General features: G+C 37.8%; 1 protein-coding gene across 4 annotated transcripts in view; it reads right to left on the bottom strand.

Annotated features, from left to right (window-relative positions):
* Window positions 1-20,315, bottom strand: part of DOP1A (DOP1 leucine zipper like protein A) — a 69,890-nt gene that overhangs the window by 8,073 nt on the left and 41,502 nt on the right. For 3 of the 4 annotated variants that reach the window (XM_075498274.1, XM_075498275.1, XM_075498276.1), the window contains exons 17-33: window positions 18,078-18,174; window positions 16,530-16,789; window positions 13,819-15,826; window positions 13,601-13,712; window positions 12,459-12,638; window positions 9,470-9,595; window positions 9,001-9,135; window positions 8,419-8,474; window positions 7,805-7,909; window positions 6,244-6,310; window positions 5,782-5,926; window positions 5,452-5,531; window positions 4,793-4,902; window positions 4,478-4,627; window positions 3,114-3,175; window positions 2,315-2,467; window positions 967-1,103 (exon numbers count right to left, since the gene is read on the bottom strand). In XM_075498274.1, the coding sequence (XP_075354389.1) occupies window positions 967-1,103; window positions 2,315-2,467; window positions 3,114-3,175; window positions 4,478-4,627; window positions 4,793-4,902; window positions 5,452-5,531; window positions 5,782-5,926; window positions 6,244-6,310; window positions 7,805-7,909; window positions 8,419-8,474; window positions 9,001-9,135; window positions 9,470-9,595; window positions 12,459-12,638; window positions 13,601-13,712; window positions 13,819-15,826; window positions 16,530-16,789; window positions 18,078-18,174 (3,983 nt within the window). Of the gene's footprint in view, window positions 1-966; window positions 1,104-2,314; window positions 2,468-3,113; window positions 3,176-4,477; window positions 4,628-4,792; window positions 4,903-5,451; window positions 5,532-5,781; window positions 5,927-6,243; window positions 6,311-7,804; window positions 7,910-8,418; window positions 8,475-9,000; window positions 9,136-9,469; window positions 9,596-12,458; window positions 12,639-13,600; window positions 13,713-13,818; window positions 15,827-16,529; window positions 16,790-18,077; window positions 18,175-20,315 lie in introns of those variants that run through there. The other variant, XR_012775171.1, reaches the window with a different exon arrangement.

Here is a 20,315-nt window from a genome sequence, read left to right as displayed (position 1 = left end):
CAGGGGACAGCACAGGAATCAGAGGGCCACACTGGGTAAAATGGGTTTCCTAATATTTATACTATTGACAGGCTCAAAATGAAATGCATCTATTGCTAAAGCAATGCACCTGATCTTTAAAATACTTTATGTAACTTTTCTCCTGCTATTGCTCAGATCTGTGGTTAACTAAGGGCTAGGTTAGGTGCCTACAGATTAAAAAAAAAAAAAAAAAAAAAAAAAAGAGAAATCATCACAGCAGTGATTCTGATTTGCTATCTGTGTCAGCCAGTCCCTTGGGAACTCCTTGGCTAACAGGCTAAACAGACCACAGGATGCACCAGCCACTCTCCTCCATTCCCATTGCCAAAGCTGAAACCCAAAAGAGTGCGTCAAACAGCCAACACTGGAGACTCCGCAGGTAGCATCTCTGAAAATAGACGTTTATCCTGTCTTGTTATGCAGAGTAAAACAAGAGAAAGAAGAAAGCTGAGTTGAGCCTTGTATAAATCTAGTTACAAAATTTCAGCTGCAATGTGATTTTGAATGACCATCAACTGCCAATACAACATGGATTCTGACTCCTCCTTTATGTGGCTTCTCATCCTCATCACTGGAGGAAGAAGGCTGAATGACCAGGAAAGTACAAACAGGGAACACTGAGCACAGCAGGAGTGGGAATGGTGGAGAGGGCACACATACGTAGGCAGCAATTGAAGTAGGATTCAGCAGGGAACAATGAGCACAAATGCAGATTTAATTCAGGAGACATCTGAACAGCTTAAATAGCATAAGCCAACAGATATTCTATTTGGCTGCAAAAAATAGATATCAAGACTATGAAAATAAGTCAGCTTCCAATTTGTGTCCATTGTACATTTACATGCACAATATCTAGAAGAGATTTTCTTAAAAATGTTGAGGAAGAATGAGGTTGTGTCAAATTTGCACCAGTCTTCCAAATCATGAATGCTAACTGCAACTCACCAGTTCAGTGATCATGGTTGGCCAAAGTGAGGTAAGGTGCTGCGGAGACATTCTTAAAAGCAATACTCTGAAAAACAGGAACACTTGGGAATGAAGGGTGGGCACCTGTGGCAAACGGAGACTTTCTACCAGCCTTTCTGAAACAAAAAGCCAACAAGGTTTCCTCAATTCGGAATAATTCCAACTAGCATTTCCTCCTTCCCTCATTTACAAGTAAAAATTGAGGGTATCTGCCATGTTACTGTTTCAGTACTTTGCTACAGTTTTATTCTGTCAACATAAAAAATAACCCCTTTTGCCAAGCAAGGAACAAAAGCGAGAAACCTCAGAACAGTGCAGTTGCGTATTTTGATTGAAGTTCTCCACATAAATGCAATAGTGCATCTGGGAGTTTTGCTCATCTTATGCAGAGTTTCACCCGTTACAAAAAGAGGAGTTAACAGATTCCAAACAATACAACAACAGCCTCAACAGCTAGGATATATTATTATTATTAAAAGGCTACATCATCATAGTACATGGGATATTAGATAGGGACAATACGCTCTTATTTAACCATAACCACCTCTAAGCATTCAACATATACAGAGTCAGATACATAAAGAAATATTTCAGTCAAATCAACACATGCACTTTGCAGTTCAGACCAGTAAAACCAGCTGATATCTTGAACATAGTAAACCCAGCTACTGACTTGACTGGGGAAAAAAAAACCTTCAAAGAATAAACCCTGAAACAAATGAAACAAGAAAGATGATGTAGTTGACTTTCCATATGGAGGAAGAGACAAAAGTGTCCACCTTGGTAGCACTAAAAGACAAGATATCTAGAAGCTGCTGCTGTAACTATTTGCATCATCTTAGAACAAAACCAAGCAGCTCCCATTCCCAATCACTAATGTAAAATGTCACTGGAAGAGCTATTCTTCAGTGGTAAATAGGACAGATAAACAGAAGAGCAGAAAAAACAGCTAGAGAAGTCAAGAATTCAAAACCTCAAGGTCAGCCTTTCCATTTATCCCTGGTTGATAGGTGTTTATCCCTTGGATGTTCATGTTAAAACACACGTTGCAGGTACCCAAGGACATTGATCAACGTATAAAATGACAGATCAGTGAAATAATCTGGATAAAAGTCAACTGGTAATCACAAAGTCTGTGTAGTTTGTAATCATTTAAGACTGAAAACGTTCTAACCAAGATCTGCAGAAACTTTGCATCCAGCCACAGAAACGGTACTGCACACCGATATTCCAGGGGACAAATTTACTTGCTGCTACCCTGTCATACAAATATTCCTCAGTTAACATCAGAGTCCAGAAGTCCACTAAATGATACATTTTTACTGACCTTGTATGTCTGGAAGGTATTTCTGGTATTGGTCTATCTCACTACTAAAAATTGCGAAAGCCAGTCTCTTCAGAAGCATAGCACGCTGTTCCAGCTCTACATCTCGATTAGCAAACAGATTGAGTGAACTGCTCTGAGCCACAGCCACTCGTGCTGAAAGAGAAAATGCATAGTGCAGAGACAAACTTCAAAATTTCCCTTCTGTTTCACTTTAAGGCACAAATAACTCTTACTTTCATTGCATTAATGTAGTTCGAAAGCAGATCTTAAGAAGATGCATGTTCTGCAATTTGTATTTTTAACCACAGTGATTTAAAATACATGTTGAAAGAAAACTTGTAAGTATACACAATAGTGCCTGGGTTTGGGGGCTTTTGGAAGGGAGTTTAGCCTTTTTTTTTTTTTTTTTTTAAACACAGTTTGCAGGTATAGATGCTCAGAAGTTTGGTATGTGCAGAATCAATTTTTCCTTAAGCAGAGTTAGTGTCAGATCTTAAAGCAAAACAAAACAAAAACCCCAAACCCAAACCAAGAAAACCCACCCCCACCCGCTCTGCTTAATCAACTTTGCCATATAGGCAAAATTCACTGTGTGCCAGCATGATCTCAAATTCTCTCAGTTCAAGTTATCTTATTTACAGATCTCCAGAAACAAGTAGTTGAAGAAAACATGAAAAATGTTGAATAAATAAAACAGATTGGAATAAATGTTGAACAAATGTTTTCTTCAAGATATTTGTTTTCCCTTTTTTAATGTTTCCCTTGGAGAAAAGTCACTACTACATCAATAAATACTTACTCATCAAATCTCTGAACGTGGTTTTGTCATGTGTCATCAAATTATCCATAATAGCTCTCCAACTAAAAGAGGAAGATTGTACACAAATCAGAAAAGCAAGAAAAAAGCAGGAATTTACAGGAATATTTACAGAGCTTTTTCTGCTCTTTTAATTCAGGCTAAGGCTTCCAATCCAAGCTCTCTGCTACATAGGTACCACTTACTTGGTGCGATTTGATCTGAAACTACAACTATATTTCTAAAACACCCTTCTCAAAGAAAGTAAGGGATGCCATCCAGAGGGACCTTGACAGGCTAGAGAGGTGGGCCCGTGTGAATCTCATGAAGTTCAACAGGGCCAAGTGCAAGGTCCTGCACCTGGGTCAGAGCAATCCCAAACATGGATACAGGCTGGGTGGCGAGTGGATTGAGAGCAGCCCTGCAAAGGACTTGGGGGTATTGGTGGATGAAAAACTGAATATGAGCTGGCAATGCACACTCACAGCCCAGAAAGCCAACCATATCCTGGGCTGCATCAAAAGAAGCGTGGCCAGCAGGTCGAGGGAGGCAATTCTCCCCCTCTGCTCTGCTCTGCTCTGGTGAGACCCCACCTGGAGCACTGCGTCCAGCTCAGCATAGGACTGACATGGACCTGTTGGAGTGGGTCCAGAGAACCACGAAGATGGTCAGGGGGCTGGAGCACCTCTCCTATGAGGACAGGCTGAGAGACTTGGGGTTGTTCAGCCTGGAGAAGAGAAGGCTCTGGGGGGACCTTATAGCAGCCTTCCAGTACTTAAAAGGGGGCCTACTGGAAAGATATGGAGGGATTCTTTATCAGGGAGGGTAGTGATAGGACGAGGGGTAATGGTTTTAAACTGAAAGAGGGTAGATTTAGATTAGATATTAGTAAGAAATTCTTTACTGTGAGGGCGGCGAGGCACTGGAACAGGTTGCCCAGAGAAGTTGTGGATACCCCATCCCTGGAAGCGTTCAAGGCCAGGTTGGATGGGGCTTTGAGCAACCTGATCTAGTAGAAGGTGTCCCTGACCATGGCAGGGGCGGGGTTGGAACTAGATGATCTTTAAGGTCCCTTCCAACCTAAACCATTCTATGATTCTATAAAATGTTAGCCACTTTTTCCTCATAGAAAAAGTAAAATAAAATAAAAATCTTGAAATTGACAAAAATAGACTTGTGCATAGAAATGTACCTTAGGTAAGCAAGTTTCATATTTCACATGGTAATCTAAAACACAGAACACCCTTCTTTATTTCTCTCAACAGAGATCTGTTGGGAAATTTTGGTCCACATTATACATACTTTTGTGTAATGGTATACATAAAATTTGTAACAGCCATCGATATAAGCAGGAAAAAAAGTCTTACTGGTTAACACACGAAGCATCCATCTGGAAGAAACTGGAATCCATAAAGAGGTCAAATGCTTCCTTTTTCCATGCTCTCCTTGTATACTGATACCCACTAAGACTGCTTAATAACTGGACACAGGCTCGATAGCTGGATGCATTGTGAGCACTAAACAACAAAAAAAAAATCAACATGAAACAATTTTGAATTGTTGCTTTATAGAAAGTTTGATAGACATCTACTCCTTATCATGTCTGTTTCAACTTAAGTGTCACCCACCAAATTTCAACTGGCTTTAGAGATCTACATCAATTCAATAAATTGTAAAGATACCTGTGATTACGGAGGTAGGGAACAACATAGTGCATAATATTTACAAGCAAAGGAATAACCCTCTCTTTTTCATCACTGTAGAAAACCATATCCAAGAGGTGAGCCAAAACCTGTAAAAGGAGAGGAAGATATGTTATCATGCACTCTCAAATTGCTTTTTATCTACTATTCGGCATTTTTTTGTATAACATCCTTTACTGAACGTTCAAGTTTATGATAGAATTGATCAAATTGCAGGTCCTAAACAAAATCCAGAGTATAAAGATCCCATCATTTTTAAAACAAAGGTAAAAAACACAGAAGCATAAGCTCCTGGACAAAGCACTCTACTGAATAAGCTACAAACAAAAAAAATTCAAAGATTGACTGCGATTATCAGCAGTAAATAACACATATCACTAATAACACACAAAGTTTGCCACCAAAAAAGTTTCCTATACTACACATGTGAAAGGCCATGCTTTATGCCTCATCCATCTCACTGAATCTTTGCAACTGGGTTAGTAATAAAGTTTTCTATATTGCTACATGACAGGACCCAGAATCCATTCACATCAGTGTTCCCCATCAAACCTCTCCCCAAGCTTCTAGTCCAAAGATTTTCACAATACAAAAGGTTATTATAAGACAGTATTTATTGCATCTGAGGAGACATTTACCTCAGAAAGTAAGGTCAATGCATGGACACTATAAACAGATGGAGTTATGTTTGAAGTTTCCATTGCTGGAGACAACATATCTAAATGAAAATAATAATAAAAAAATGTCCAAAGTTAGTTTTCTTAACCCATTATTTACCTTATAAGCATATTTTAATAGCACATATTTTGAAGGTGTACAGACATTGCCACATACACTGCGTCAGATACTAATGCCTGAACAATACTGAAGCATTTTTAATGTATTCAAATATAGTAAAGCTGTCCTCTTTGTTCATTTTGGCCTGATAATTAATGTTTTGTTTAAAATAAAGATGAAAATGAAACTACCTTCAACATCTGATTCTAAGTTGTTTCCATCAACCATAATCTTGGGGGAAGGCTTAACCTCTAAGTTCCGTCTTAGCCAAGTAGTCTGTTCCAAGGAAGAACCAGCAATTGCCCCAATGGCATCCACTATCTTGTGTGTTACATCCTGGTAGAAAAAAACCCAAGCATTTTAAGAACTTTGTGCAGAAGGGCTGTATTTGTTGTCCTGAGGTGGTTTTGCAGAAAATCTATATAACTAATTAAGTATAGAACTACTTTCAAATCACTTCTGTTCTATATTATCAGTGATTAATAACTCCACTGAAAATGAGATCATTTTCAATAGGTTACAAATAGTACTAAGTAGAAGATACTAAAGAGTCACTTCAGACTACAGAACTGATATATCAGATAATTGTATTAAATTCAAACATTTATTGTTCAATATTTTCAAGAGAGACATACATAAAACAAATTTCTTACCTGGAGATCTCTTTGATCTTTCTTATTCTCCAGGCTTGGGTTTTTCATTATGAACTCATTAAGAACACTGAAAAAATACAGAAGTATATATGGATTTTCTTCTCACAATACATTATTCAGTAATTTTAAGAGCTAGGACATATCTAAAGAAATTTATGTGCACGATACTTATTTATGAAACCTTCCGTCATTGCTACTTATCAATAATCTAGAAAAAATCCTTTCAAGTTTTGTAAGTTAATTTTGATCATACCATAACAATTTATCAAGAACATGTTTTACTAGACTATACACAAAAGTATCTTTAGAGACAGTTTACTAGGGAAGATAAATTCCAGAAATTCAAGAAAATGATCCTTGAAGCTTTGTACAGAAAATCATATTCAACATTTTATTTCTAACACTCCACAAACAGCTTTCATGCTGGGAATTAATCCTTTCTAGTGGGTTGCAAATCTACACATACCTAAGAAATAGTCATTGTAGTTATTTTCTAAGAAAAATCAGAAACTTAAACCTACTGTTTAAAGAGCCTGAATCGCTCAATAATCAAAAGATCATGGCTTATATCATATTATAATACAAAATTTAAGATATGTAACCATTCCTCAAAGAGGAAACTAATTTGATAAAACCCACAGAACTCAGGCAATAGCTCTATCAGTCAAAAATAAGTGATACAGATTTGAAAACGCTAACAGAATCACAGAATCGTATAGGTTGGAAAAGACCTTTAAGATCATCGAGTCCAACTGTAAACCTAACACTACCAAGACCACCACTACACCATGTCTCTAAGTACCTCATCCAAATGTCTTTTAAATACCTCCAGGGATGGCGACTCAACCACTTCCCTGGGCAGCCTGTTCCAATGCTTGATAACCCTGTCAGTGAAGAAAAATTTCCTAATATCCAGTCTAAACCTCCCCTGGCGCAACTTGAGGCCATTTCCTCTCATCCTATCACTTGTTACCTGGGAGAAGAGACCGACCCCCACCTCTCTACACCCTCCTTTCAGGTAGTTGTAGAGAGCGATAAGGTCTCCCCTCAGCCTCCGCTTCTCCAGGCTAAACAATCCCAGTTCTCTCAGCCACTCCCCATAAGACTTCTGCTCTAGACCCTTCACCAGCTTCGCTGCCCTTCTCTGGACACGCTCCAGCACCTCAATGTCTCTCTTGTAGTGGGGGGCCCAAAACTGAACACAGTATTCGAGGTGTGGCCTCACCAGTGCCGAGTACAGGGGCACGATCACTTCCCTAGTCCTCCTGGCCACGCTATTTTTGATACAAGCCAGGATGCCATTGGCTTTCTTGACCACCTGGGCACACTGCTGGCTCATATTCAGCTGGCTGTCAACCAACATCCCCAGGTCCTTCTCTGCTGGGCAGCTTTCCAGCCACTCTTCCCCAAGCCTGTAGCGTTGCATGGGGTTGCTGTGGCCCAAGTGCAGGACCTTGCACTTGGCCTTGTTAAACCTCATACGAGGTTTAACACTTCAGTATGATTTCACACATTTATATTTGAGCTTATTTGGAAATTGCAAATAATCAAGAGCACTTACCCAAGTATCAGGAATTGTCCTGGAGCTGGAAGACCAACCTGGATGGAATCTTTTAACAGAAGGAGCAGTGCTGCCCAGCTATCTACTAAGCTGGTCACTGGAATCCTAAGAGAAAGAGCAGCAATGGCAATGAAACCAGCATCATCTCCCTCAGGCATTCCCCATTTTCTTTCTACCTCACTATTCTCATGTCAGATATTGTGAATTAACATTCATACATATTCTTTTGTTTTTCATTTAATATTAGGTGGCTACATCAAGTCATTAAGAAAAGGAGGAAGGCAGAAGAACAGTGTACTCTAAAGGCATGCTTTTCAGTCCAAGGCTGGAGTGGTACCAATGAGTTACATCACAATTAAGATCAGCTTTCCTTGGGAAGGGGACAGATTTCCTGCAGGATTTTCAGGTGGGGCAAGAAAGGTGATGCAGAACCAGGGAACTCGCAAAATAAACCCCTTTCTTTTTTATGACACCTACAGTTCAAAACCATTCTTTCTTCGTGATTTATATTACACAGGCTATTTCTCATCCTAGGGATTATAAAAAGATGTAAAATATTCAAATTGTCCATCTGCTTCTTGATGACAGAAATAAAATTTAAATTCTTGTCGTACCTTTGAGTATAAGCATAGAAAAACTGCAACATGCAGACTTCCAGCGAAAGATGTTTCTAGAAAAAGATACAAAACCTGTGTCATCGGGAAGAAGAAAGTGAGTTTTTTTTCCTCACTTGCCAGGGCAAAACCGACAATGCTACAATATTACTGCAGTGTCTGAAGATATGGCTTAATTCATTAACAGGATATTACGAATGTCTATTTAGGCATCTCTCTATAAAGTTATTCTTATCTTTTTTTTATTCCCTCTTTTCCCCACTGCCCTTTCCCACCTGAAAAAAAAAAAAATCAATCAACCTGATGCTAGGGTATGCACCTGTTTCCCTAATGTAAGCAGCCTATCCCCACAAAACAAGGTCTTGTACAGAAACAGTAAACAGGACTCTGGAGTTGTTCAGTAAATGGTAATGACTTAAGGAGGTATGACTTCCCTCCAAAAGTTCATTTATCTATCAGATATTGTGAAAATTTTCACACTGTACTGCTCAGCTCTGTGAATAAAGTGTCCATACCATCAGTATTCTAACCTTCAGTAACATGACATTAAATAAATCAATAGCATCTCTACAGTTTTCATACCTTGTCCTTTGCTATGGCTGGAGGCTGCTTCAAAACTTCTTTCACTGTTTGTATAACAGTCTCTGTTCTCATAACACTGATAGAGCGAACTAGCTCGACCAGCAGAAGTTGTTCTTCACCTGCTGTAGGAATAACCTAAAAGAATCAAATGTATGTCACAGATTATGATCACAGAATGCCAAAATTAAGCAGCTGTCCTCATGGGATTGAAATATTAGTGACTAATAGTTCATCTGGAGACTTTGAATCACTTATTCTTTTCCTGAAGAATTCAGGAAGATTATCTCATTCTAAAATAAACTGGTAGCTCCCTGACAATACAGTTGCTGATTAGAAATATAATATAAATATTCTCCATATTTCATAATATGTATTTTTTCACTGGAATGTCTGAATTTTCTCCTTACTGCTTCTAAATCACTTAAAGCTATTACCACTATTTGAAGCGACCACTGTAGTATAGACATACCTTTGTCCTAGAAGTATTTTTATTTTGCCTCCTTTCATTCCATACAAACGCAATAGCAGCCATGAAGTGAACACCATGATTCATTGAAATTGGACCCAACAGTTCAAGAATCTGCTGCCTCAAATTCTGAAACGTGGAAGCAGAACACATACACCTTTAGATAAGCACCTCAGCATTATGTTCAAAACAGCTAGCTATAAAGCCATGCTTGGATGGTAACTATCACTAACTTTCATCAAAATGGAAGGATGGACTCAGAGGGTTCATAAAGCTCTATTCTACATCTGATACTTTTCAATCATTGTATTCATGACTAAGGAAAGGGAAGATAAAATACACTTGTTGAATTTGCAAATGGTAATGAAACGGCAAGCAACTGATAGAAAGGTACAGAACTAAAAATGATCTGAGAAACTCGAAAAGCATCCTGAAAAAAAGATAAGCTGCAAGAAAGGCTTGATCTTTGCATGCTAAACAACTTCAGCAATTCAGGATGAGACATTATTTGGATAGCAGTGCTACCAAAAAAAAAAAAAAAAAGAAAAGTCTTGGGATTACAGTGGATCACAAACTCACCATGACAATTTCCAAAGAAGGGGAAAAGAGTATTCATAAATAGCAGCACTTCATGAAAGACATGAAATATTTCCCCTGAAAGAAGATACCACGTACCATGTCCAGTTTTGGACACCTGTGCTGGTTTTTGCTGGGATAGAGTTAATTTTTTCCATGGTAGCTAGTATGGGGCTATCTTTTGGATTTGTGCTGGAAACAGTGCTGATAATACAGGGATGTTTTTGTTACTGCTGAGCAGTGCTTACACAGAGTCAAGGCCTTTTCTGCTCCTCATACCGCCCTGCCAGCGAGTAGGCTGGGGGTGCACAAGAAGCTGGGAGGGGATGCAGCTGGGACAGCTGACCCCAACTGACCAAAGGGATATTCCATATCATATCACGTCATGCTCAGCAACAAAACTAGGGGAAAGGTTGGCGGGGGGGCCGCTGCTCAGGAACGGGCTGGGCATTGATTAGTTGGTGGTGAGCAATTGTTTTCATTTGCATCAGTTGTCTTTCTCAGGTTTTATTTATCTCTGTTACTTTCCTTTTCATTACAATTCTTGTTATTATTATTATTGTATTTCATTATTATTAGATTTTATTTCAATTAAACTGTCTTTATCTCAACCCATGAGTTTTCTCACTTTTACCCTTCTGATTCTCTTCCCCATCCCACTGCGGGGGGCAGTGAGTGAGCTGCTGTGTGGTGCTTAGTTGCCGGCTGGGGTTAAACCACGACACCACCTTACTTCAAGAAATGTACCACAAGCTGACAGTACTCAAACTATAAAAAGAAAGATTAGTGATATGGAGTATGACCTCTAAGAAAGGGCAGAAATGGGTTTGTATAGTCAGGAGAAAAGCATATAAGTGGAGATAAAACAGTTATCAAATGTGTACAAGGTAATTAGGAAGAAGAAAGGAAAATGATGTTCATGTCTGCCAAAAATAGTGATAGACTTGCTTTGTAGCAAGTGAGATAAAGATTAAGAAGTAGGGGTGGTGGGAAAATCCTAAAAGAAAGAACATGCTACTCTGGGAAACTGAAATATTCACTGTTGAAACTCTTAATAATGTGGGTTTTAAGCATGTCAGAAGTTATTGAGGCATACTTGGATCAGAAAATGTATTTCCTGAGCTGTCTTCTTGTCCTGTTTTCTATGACAGGAAGATTTCAGAGAAAAATGCACTTTCTACCCGTTTTCTGAAAGCCGTTTTTACCTTGGTCAGAGATATTTCAGTAGGAATTGTCTAAGCTTGCAGGAAACTGCTATATACAATCCCAGAGCTTGACTATACACTTGTCAAGAGTGTGGTTGCCAAAGCAACCTAGTTGTACTGAAGCTTAAAAAGTTTGGTTATACTTAGACACACAATTCTGTTCTGTAGTTCTGTGTGTTTTTAAGCTCATCCACCAACTCCCAGGCAGCTACAAAAGCATTACCCAAAAGCGATGAGGTGAAAAAGTAATATAACCTATCCTGATACTACACCAAATAAGCTGAATTCAAACTGGACTTTTTCATATACAGGACATGTTGAATGCTCTTTTGAATACTACGGATTTGGGCAAATTAAAGAAGAGTTAATGTTTAACCAGAGTATAAAAGCTTCTTTTTTCACAGAAGCAGCATAATATTATAGGCCATGAACAAGTATGGACCCCCTTCCTTTCAGTGAGTAGGAAGCCCTATGGGCAGCACAAATATGACCATGGATGATGTCTGTGCAAAGACATGGAGTCTTAGATAAGTTATTTTTTATTCCTTCAATTTGAATGACAAAGGTTGAAAAGGATGTAACACAGCGTCATCACAAACAGTATCTGATAGTATTCAAATCAACTGAGGAAATCTTATTTTAAAACATTTCAAATTTAAATGACAATTTCCTATTTAATAACGTGAAGTATAAGTTTGAACTGCTTCCAATAAGAGGGCTAGGCAGCATTCTCAGTATAGTCCTATTTGACCCCTTCTCAGATTTTCTTCTTTACTATTACTAGCTCACTATCTGCTATGACATTTCCCCATGCACAAATGACATCACTGTATGGGAACCGAATGAATGAAGGAACTAGTTCATAAGTATCTGAGTACTAGATGTGTTAAGAGGAGAGTTCTCTTTTGTTAAGATTTTACATCAATATTTTATATCTTTTGAGGCATAAAAGGGTGGCTTAAATTTTTTCAGGATAGATTTAATTTTCTTTGTAGAAAGCAAACAGGTGAGACGTTGTTGTCTTGAGTTGATACGCTCAAGTTTAAAAGCGGATTCAATACCCATTTATAAAAGCCTTGTTTCTGAAGGTGGATGAGTAGGTGAGGACAAAGGTATTAAAACTCAATTTACATTTACGGGAAAGGAATTGGATTTAATTTGACACAGGTATTAATGAACAACTTGAACGATATTATCCCTGATATTCTGACCTTTGTTGACCCCAGATTAATAGTGGTAATGGATGCAGCAGCAGCAGTAGTTTTCTCCGAAGAATCTGCAAGGTGAAGGATGCTCCACAGCAAAGTCACAGAAGACATGATCATGTGCAAGATAGATAGGATCCCATTGCGTGCTTCAATCAAGTGCTTCTGATCTACATTAACCAAAAGCTAGCGGATTTGAAGGGGAGAGGGGAGGAAGAACATTAAATATCCACATGAACAGCATAAGTAAAATAGTGTAAACTGAGACTTAACAGACATGGAAACTTTCAACCTTAACTCTTTTTCAAAATAGTTTTTCAATAATTTTATAGTATGTACGGGTTTTGAGTCTATTAAAGAATCTTTTGACTGAGTCATACAACATAAGTACTCTGAACATGTGAGGCCTCATGTCTACAGCAACCAATTTTGTAGCATCTGCCTATACCTTCACAAAACAATTATTTCAGAATTTTAAATGTAACACAGTCTAGGCAAAATTATTGACTTGCACAAACAATAACCACTTTTCAGTTACTTTTAAATGAATGGAAGGCAAAGGTGTATAAAAACAAACAAACAAAAAAAAAAGGCAAAACCAAGATTGCAGAGAGAGCAGGACAAAAATTTTCTTGCAGAATCTGGGCCAAATTCTTAACAGAGACTATGCTCAGAATATCAGATCTAAAAATACTGCTTGACTAAAAAGACAAATTGTGACTATACAGAAGGAGCAGGAAGAGAATGTTTTGACATATTGCAAGATAAACACAGTCCAGCCAGAAAGTAACAGTATAGGCATCAGTCTGAGAAGTTCCATAAAGGAAGTCAGCTCTAAAAAGTGGCATTTTAGAGGTCTGAAAGTTAAGGAATTCCTACTTTAGTTATTTCAGGGGAACAAAAAAAAACAATCCCAAAAAACAAAACCAAACAAAAAAAAAAATCAAAGCCTATTCTCTTAAAAGTATAACTAGTAGAAAACTGTTTTTCTGTTTGAGATGTATATATTATCAATAAAAACATATTTATAGCTAAGACAATATGTTTGGTATTTTTCCTACTCAGATTTTCAATTCTGCTAGTATAATCACAGTCCTTAATTTGACATGTACTGCACAGGAACCTCTCAGACACCCAGATAAGTTTACCTGATGATACTGCGTGGATGGATCCAGGAGGCAGTAATGAATTATTGTTGTGATCCCTTCTAATAAAGTAAGAACCATATCTGGGGGAGTGACTGATGCCATCCAGAGAGGCCTAAAATAAGAGATTCATTTTTTTTAAAACGGGTTAATCTGGTTGTAAAGTAATTCAACGTAATCAAATCTGCTTAAAAAGATTATACACCTGCACATACACATACCTATTATCAGATAATCCTGTTTCATATTTATACTGCTGAATTAAATTATCCAAGTTCCTGCAGAGCTGAAGAGTCACTGAAACAACCACCCTTTGAAGAACTTTTCCCATGTAAGGCAACGTAGAAGTAATAAGGCCAATCCACTGGGGATGCATTTTACAGGCACAGTGCTGGTGTAAAGCTCGTATCACTGCGCAGAGAAACATGCCTTGGCAGGTTATTGGCTGGGAATGTAAATACTGAAGAGAAGTCATCGGCTGCTGGGGACCAATGTGCTCCAAGTCCGTTATGACAAAGTCAAAGCCTGTTTCATTTTCCTCAGGCACAGTCATTACTCTGTGTTCCAGCACAATCAGCCGTTGAAGTACTTTTAAAAGCTGCGACTGCAGAGTACTACCGCTGTCAATTTCATCCTCAGAAAAATTTATAAGGCTGTCTTCAGAGAAACCTTCTTCTATAGCCACTATGTTTCTTCCAGCCATCTTTTCACTGTGCCATTTCTGGGCACTGAAGATAGAAGATAGCAGACAATGCAGGATCACTTTCTGAACCTTGCACTTGGACAACATGTCTGAAATAAAACTAGGAAAGCCCTTTGCAGAGCTTTCTATCACTTTTGCCAACTCAGCAAAGAGAAGTGTCAGAATTTCTATACTCATCATTTGCATATTACGGTTTCCTATTAGATCTTGTGAGGTTACTTTAACATGCGTTGGATAGTGGCTCCGCATATAGTATAAACACAAGGAGATAAGAATTTCTATGTACATAGAGCTCCGAAAGTTATGGTTAGAGTCAACTGGGATGTGACTATAGAAATCCTTGCCCATAACAGATATTCGATGCCTGGCTAGAAGATTCTGGAGCAATGAAAGCTGAGGAGTGTATGCATTGTTGACACTGGTAGTGGCAATAGCACTTACAAAAGCTGAAGGATTTGTTTTCAGAATTGCTTTAATTGCAGAAAAAGCATACAATGTCCTTGAAGAGTCATACAGCTGGAGATAAAGCAGCACATGTTGATACAATGGATGGATATTAAAGTTGGGAGATTTTCGCATTCCTGGGGACCCCACATCACTTTCTATTTCTGAAATTTCTCCTTCTCCGCAACTGTACCAGTTTTCTAAATCAAGACCATCACTAAAGAAGACATTTGTTTGTTTAAGCTTTTCTGTTTGTGCTTTCTTCTTCTCTTCATCTTTCTTTTTGGCTATTTTCACCTTAGGTTTTGCACCTGGTTGCTTACCAGCCTCTTTAACAATTGTTTCTTTTTCTGACGTTTTTTCTGGTAGCTTTCCTTTAAAGCTGAACTGAATACTACTGTGGCTTCGCTTTCTGGATTTTGATTCAGTAGAAGCAAGAGTGAGATCAGAGAGGGATTGCTGGCTTTCTGCAATACAGGGTGAAGAGTTATTTCTTGAAATTTCATCTCTTAAGCTCTCAAGGCCAGTCTCAGTTGAAGCTGATAGCAATTGGGAGCTGTCATTACTAAGCAAACTACTCTGGCTACTTTGAATATTTTGATCTTCATTTTTTGTCACCTCTACAGAGTTATCCAAAGGACTGAATTTACATGAAGTATCCTCAGAGTGTAGACTATGTTTAACTGGTTCAGCCTCTTCTCCGAGACCACTTACAACTTTGCATATAAGATCTGTAACCACTTGTTGCACGATTTCATCAGGTGAGTCTTCTCTCAGAGTCTGAGAGCTATCCTGAGCACTCAGGCTTTCTGTTTCAACTTCATAACTGATGTTGTCTCCGGTAGATGACTGAGAACAGCCAGAGTCAGAACTCTGCAGTATTTCAACTTGATGGTCAGGAAGGTCAAAATCAGACACAACCATTGGTATGGTCTCACTGCTGGTACTTAACAAGGAAAGCCTGTCACTTAGAGGGTTGACAGTCAGGCTGAAGTTCTCCATTTCATCCATAGCAAGTTGTTTTTCATTGCCTTCTTTAGGCATAATAAGTTGTGCTTGGCTTACAGGCACATGGGAAAATGCTTAAAGAAAAACACAAAAAATTTTATACACATAATATTTTATTCTTCAGAATAAGAATTTAGAATTAAAATTCAGAATTAAAACTATTACTGAGACTTCAAATTATAAAGGTATGGTACATAGTGTCTTTCCACTTCACAGCAGAAAAAAAAAATAATGGTAATATGCAAACAACACACATTCACATAACCAAAGCAAGATTGCTTTAGCAGTAGACCTTAGCAAAAAAACATAATTGTCCCATGAAACCTTATGCAGTCTTATCTGCTTGTGTTTTCATAAAAGAGAATTACTAGTATGTTACTAAAATTACACAATACATGCCAACACCTTCAAACCTTATCAGTATGTTTTCAGCCAGGCCTGCATCAGTGGTCCTAATTCATTAGAGCATTTCATTTCTTGGTTAAGCTTCAAGCCATACTCTTAAGTTCTACTGAAGTTCAGTAAGACATAAGAAAATGCTCTGCATTAAAATACTTGCATATCATCTTAATTTGAGAACAATAAAACAACGATACTTGGGACACCCAAATTTCAATTACAAAAAACATGCACAAATGTACATATAAGCAGTAGCTATTCTAGCACTTTGTTTTGTGAGTTACCCTCAAAAATTTCCACTACATTTTTAATGTTGCATGCAAATAACAAATAAAGAAATTAAATAAGGAACTTCCTACAGTCTTCTTGTGTACATACCATCAGCACAGCTAAACTTCTGCATAAAGTGCTTTTCATTTTCTTCTTCAGGGTGATAGGGAGATTTAGTCCAGTAACATTCAGCCTGTACTCGCTGAACAGAAACTCGCTGAGTTTTTGGATGGAGAAGCAGCAGGAGCAAAGGTTCGAGAACCCTTGCAATATCATGTCTTTGAAGCACTTGATTTAACCAGGCTTGTCCCACTGACCATGTAGAACCATCCAAGCTATTAAGGCTGTCCAGCATGATAAACAAAGATCTAGAATAGAAAGAAGAATGAACCCAGCACAAATTCTACACTACTCACAGAATAATCCCATTTTAATCTGATATATGATAAATTTCAACATGTCACTAAATACTCCAGTGTCTTCTCCATATAAAACAGTATTTTCTTTGGAATCCAAACTTTGCAACTTGAAGTTTTATATTTCAGTCTAGCCTAATGAAGAAATGGCCAGGAAGAGCTAGTAATAAAGTCAGTTAAGATAGCTGCTCTAATAGTAGCAGTTGTATAGTCAGTTCAAGTATTTCTACAGCTACTAGCATAACAAGCTTTGGTTGCCTTCTAAGTGCTAGTGCAGTACAAAAAAGATAAAACTTTAAAAGCCAATTCACACAGATGCATGGAAAAGAGAAGATACCTTATTCAAAGATCTTTTCGTCAAGAATGGAGAGGAGAAAAATACTTGACAATTCACCACTTCCTACTGTCATTGTCTTCTTTTAATAGTTTTAGCCTTTAGAATCCTTTCCAGATTTGGGGAAAAACAATATATATATTGGACTCTGAATTTTACTGACTGTTTTACATCCTCCAGTGGTACACATTCATAAGCTCTTAGCTGAATGTACAGAATTTATCACCACTTCTGCAATGAGTGACAGTATCAAGCCAAAGAAATAACAACTTTTTTACTCTGCTTCCTACAGCTAAGTATACATAAGGAAATTTAAATAAGCACTTTTCCACAACATCTGTGCTAGCTGAGGACTAGTTCAGAGTCTGGATCATTCAGTTTTTTCTAAGAAGGTAGCCTGATACCAGAATGCAAAACAGAAATCCTCTGCTGCTTGCCATAAATAACATCTTACACAAAACACATGGATTAAACAAAAGAACTTTCACATGTTGGTGCTTACTTGCAATTTTGTTCTTAAGTTTTCTTAGCTTTACTGTTACTTTCCATTTTCATATCATTCACTTCTGGGTTGACTTCTCTCTCCTGCTTTTGTTTTGACCAAATCATAGCAAGAACTCAGACGCTATATTCAATATACACAAATATTTTAACCACAGTAATAGTCAATGAATCATGTGACCATTCCTGTCCTACTCTTTACAGCTACCAGAAAAATTTACAGCTTACCTAATCATCATTGTGAAAACAATTTTGTCTAACACAAATTCATTTCCTGTCCTCCTTCCTTGCTCTCACAGTTACACTGTAGTTCTCCAGTTTCTCATATTCTATGATGCCAGTATAATGTAGTTAAAGATTTTGAAGCAAAATTATTTCAACTGAACCACGCTTGCAATCACCAACCTGTCAAAGGTGCGGCCAAAGGAAGATGACTTGTTAATATGAAGGTCACGGGTGAGATGCCATAGCACTGCAAACTTTGCATGAGCTTCCATTCTTACTTTCTGTGGACGAAATTATAAGTTAGATCTATCAGAATACAACAGCCTCTGATAAGAACGGGGGGGGGGGGGGGGGGGGGGGGGAGTATACAGCAGCTTAAAAGATATAAAGAAATTATTAAGATTAACTTTTTTGACTATGCACTCAAATCCTATTTTCTAACATTACAAACAGTCATAGGCAACAATAGGTATCTGGAACAATTTAGTAGCATGAAGGAATTCTCCCCCCAAAGTTTAGCCTGAAAAAGTTTTAAATACTTAATGTGACATCTCGAACAATACTTATTTTACTCTCACAAGTTGCACAGCTCTGTTTTCAGAGAATTTATCTATATCTATCTGTCTATCTCAAGGCACTAGAAGACATCATGAAGAGAGAGCAGGAAGAAACATGCAAGCTTTTCAATATGAAAACTCAAGCATATAGAGGCAGAGAAAGAAGAGAAATTTTTAGAGATGTCTGGAATGATGGGACTAAACACAGTATCCATGGAAATAAGGGAACGAAAATAAATTGACTAGAAAGAGACATAAGAATTTTCTAGCTAGATACAATGTAGATAGAGTTTATCACTAACATGCCAAATTTAGCTTTGGAACTTAGAGTTTTATTTGGACAAATAGGACGTGCTTACTGCCCAAAGGACTTCTAATGACTAGTAATAATATGCAGAATATTTAATGGTGAAAATGGTATTAAAATAACAATTTTTATGCCTTTATCTCTTTACTGTGGCTGATCAAGGCAAAGGGTTATTCCAGCAAGGCTGTAAACAATAGTAAATGCCATGCTATGATACAAATACATGGGTACACGTATTAAAAACAGCTTTACCCAAGAGACAAGGAAGCTACTAAGTAGTTGTAGGGATGAACAAAAGCACAGCAATCAGGATGGTTATACTGAATAAACCATCAAAATTACTTTCAAATATAATCAGGGCTTTAACTAAATTACTAGATGAGAAGCAGAGACAAGAGGACAAAAATTTTCACTTATTTGTTCTTAAAATATATGCTTATAGGGAATGAACAGTAGGTATATTTACCTCTAATCCAAATGAGGCCAAACTAAAAACTGTTAATACCACTGTGACAATCTGGCATACTTCCAGACATAATTTACAACATACAGCTTAAGAAACTTTGCAACAGCTAATACAAGCAATATCTGCCACAATAATGAACATTTTAAATAAAAGCTATGAAACCCAAAAATTACAGAAAGGACACAAGACAGATCACATCAGATGTAAACGTAAAAAAAAAACCCCAAAACAAAACCAAGAGAAACAGCAGCATTCTGGAAAGTAAAGCAAGTATCACATGTATTTAGAAAAAATACACTTCTCACAGGAAAGAAAAACCACAACACTGTTGCAAAATATATAGTTACACAAAACAATTCACTAACATCTGCTGAATAAAGAGTGAAAATACCAATTCTCAAACACATACAAATGACTCCATGTAAGCCCTTGCAATCCATGCTGGGAAGATGTAAGAAATTACTGTTTTCACAGTAAGGTTGGCAGAAATGAGCGAGTGCCACATCCACAGTCACAGCAGTTCACAGACCAGCCTAATAAGTGAAACTATAAATCATCGGCAGTTTTCTCAGTATGCCAAGCTGTGAACCGCAGTGATTGACAGACTGGCTCACAGTCACTTTGGTTGACCTGGCTAGTCTCTGGTAGAAAGGCAGAAAGGTAACTGCTTCTGAAGTCACACAACCATGAGTTGCCAGAGAGTGTAAGCAAGTAATTCCCTATCGTTCATTCTGTTGGGGCTGTGAAAACAGTTCATATAGCTAAAATTTAAAGCACTACAAAGGCCTCATCTCAAATGTCAAATTGACAGCCTCTATCTGAAACAAATTTCTAGGGGAGGGAAAAAAAAAAAAAATAAAAATAGAGTACCTGTCATGACAAGTAGAATTCCTACTAACAACAGTAAAAGCTAAGCATGTGCTTTATATATTGTGAAGCAGAGCATAACTTTTGATAAGAGATAAAGTCTCTTACACAAGTCTGTTGCTGAATGCTCAAAAGCCCCCTTTGTCTAGCATGAAACTACAGAGGCTCATCACAGACCTAAAAGAAACACCGTTTGTCAACAATCTGAATATCTGCCAGCT

The sequence above is a fragment of the Mycteria americana genome, chromosome 3 (assembly GCF_035582795.1).
Source record: "Mycteria americana isolate JAX WOST 10 ecotype Jacksonville Zoo and Gardens chromosome 3, USCA_MyAme_1.0, whole genome shotgun sequence".
Lineage (NCBI taxonomy): Eukaryota > Metazoa > Chordata > Aves > Ciconiiformes > Ciconiidae > Mycteria > Mycteria americana.
The sequence above is the reverse complement of the archived record's forward strand: the minus strand, read 5'-3'. Positions and strand labels throughout refer to the sequence as shown.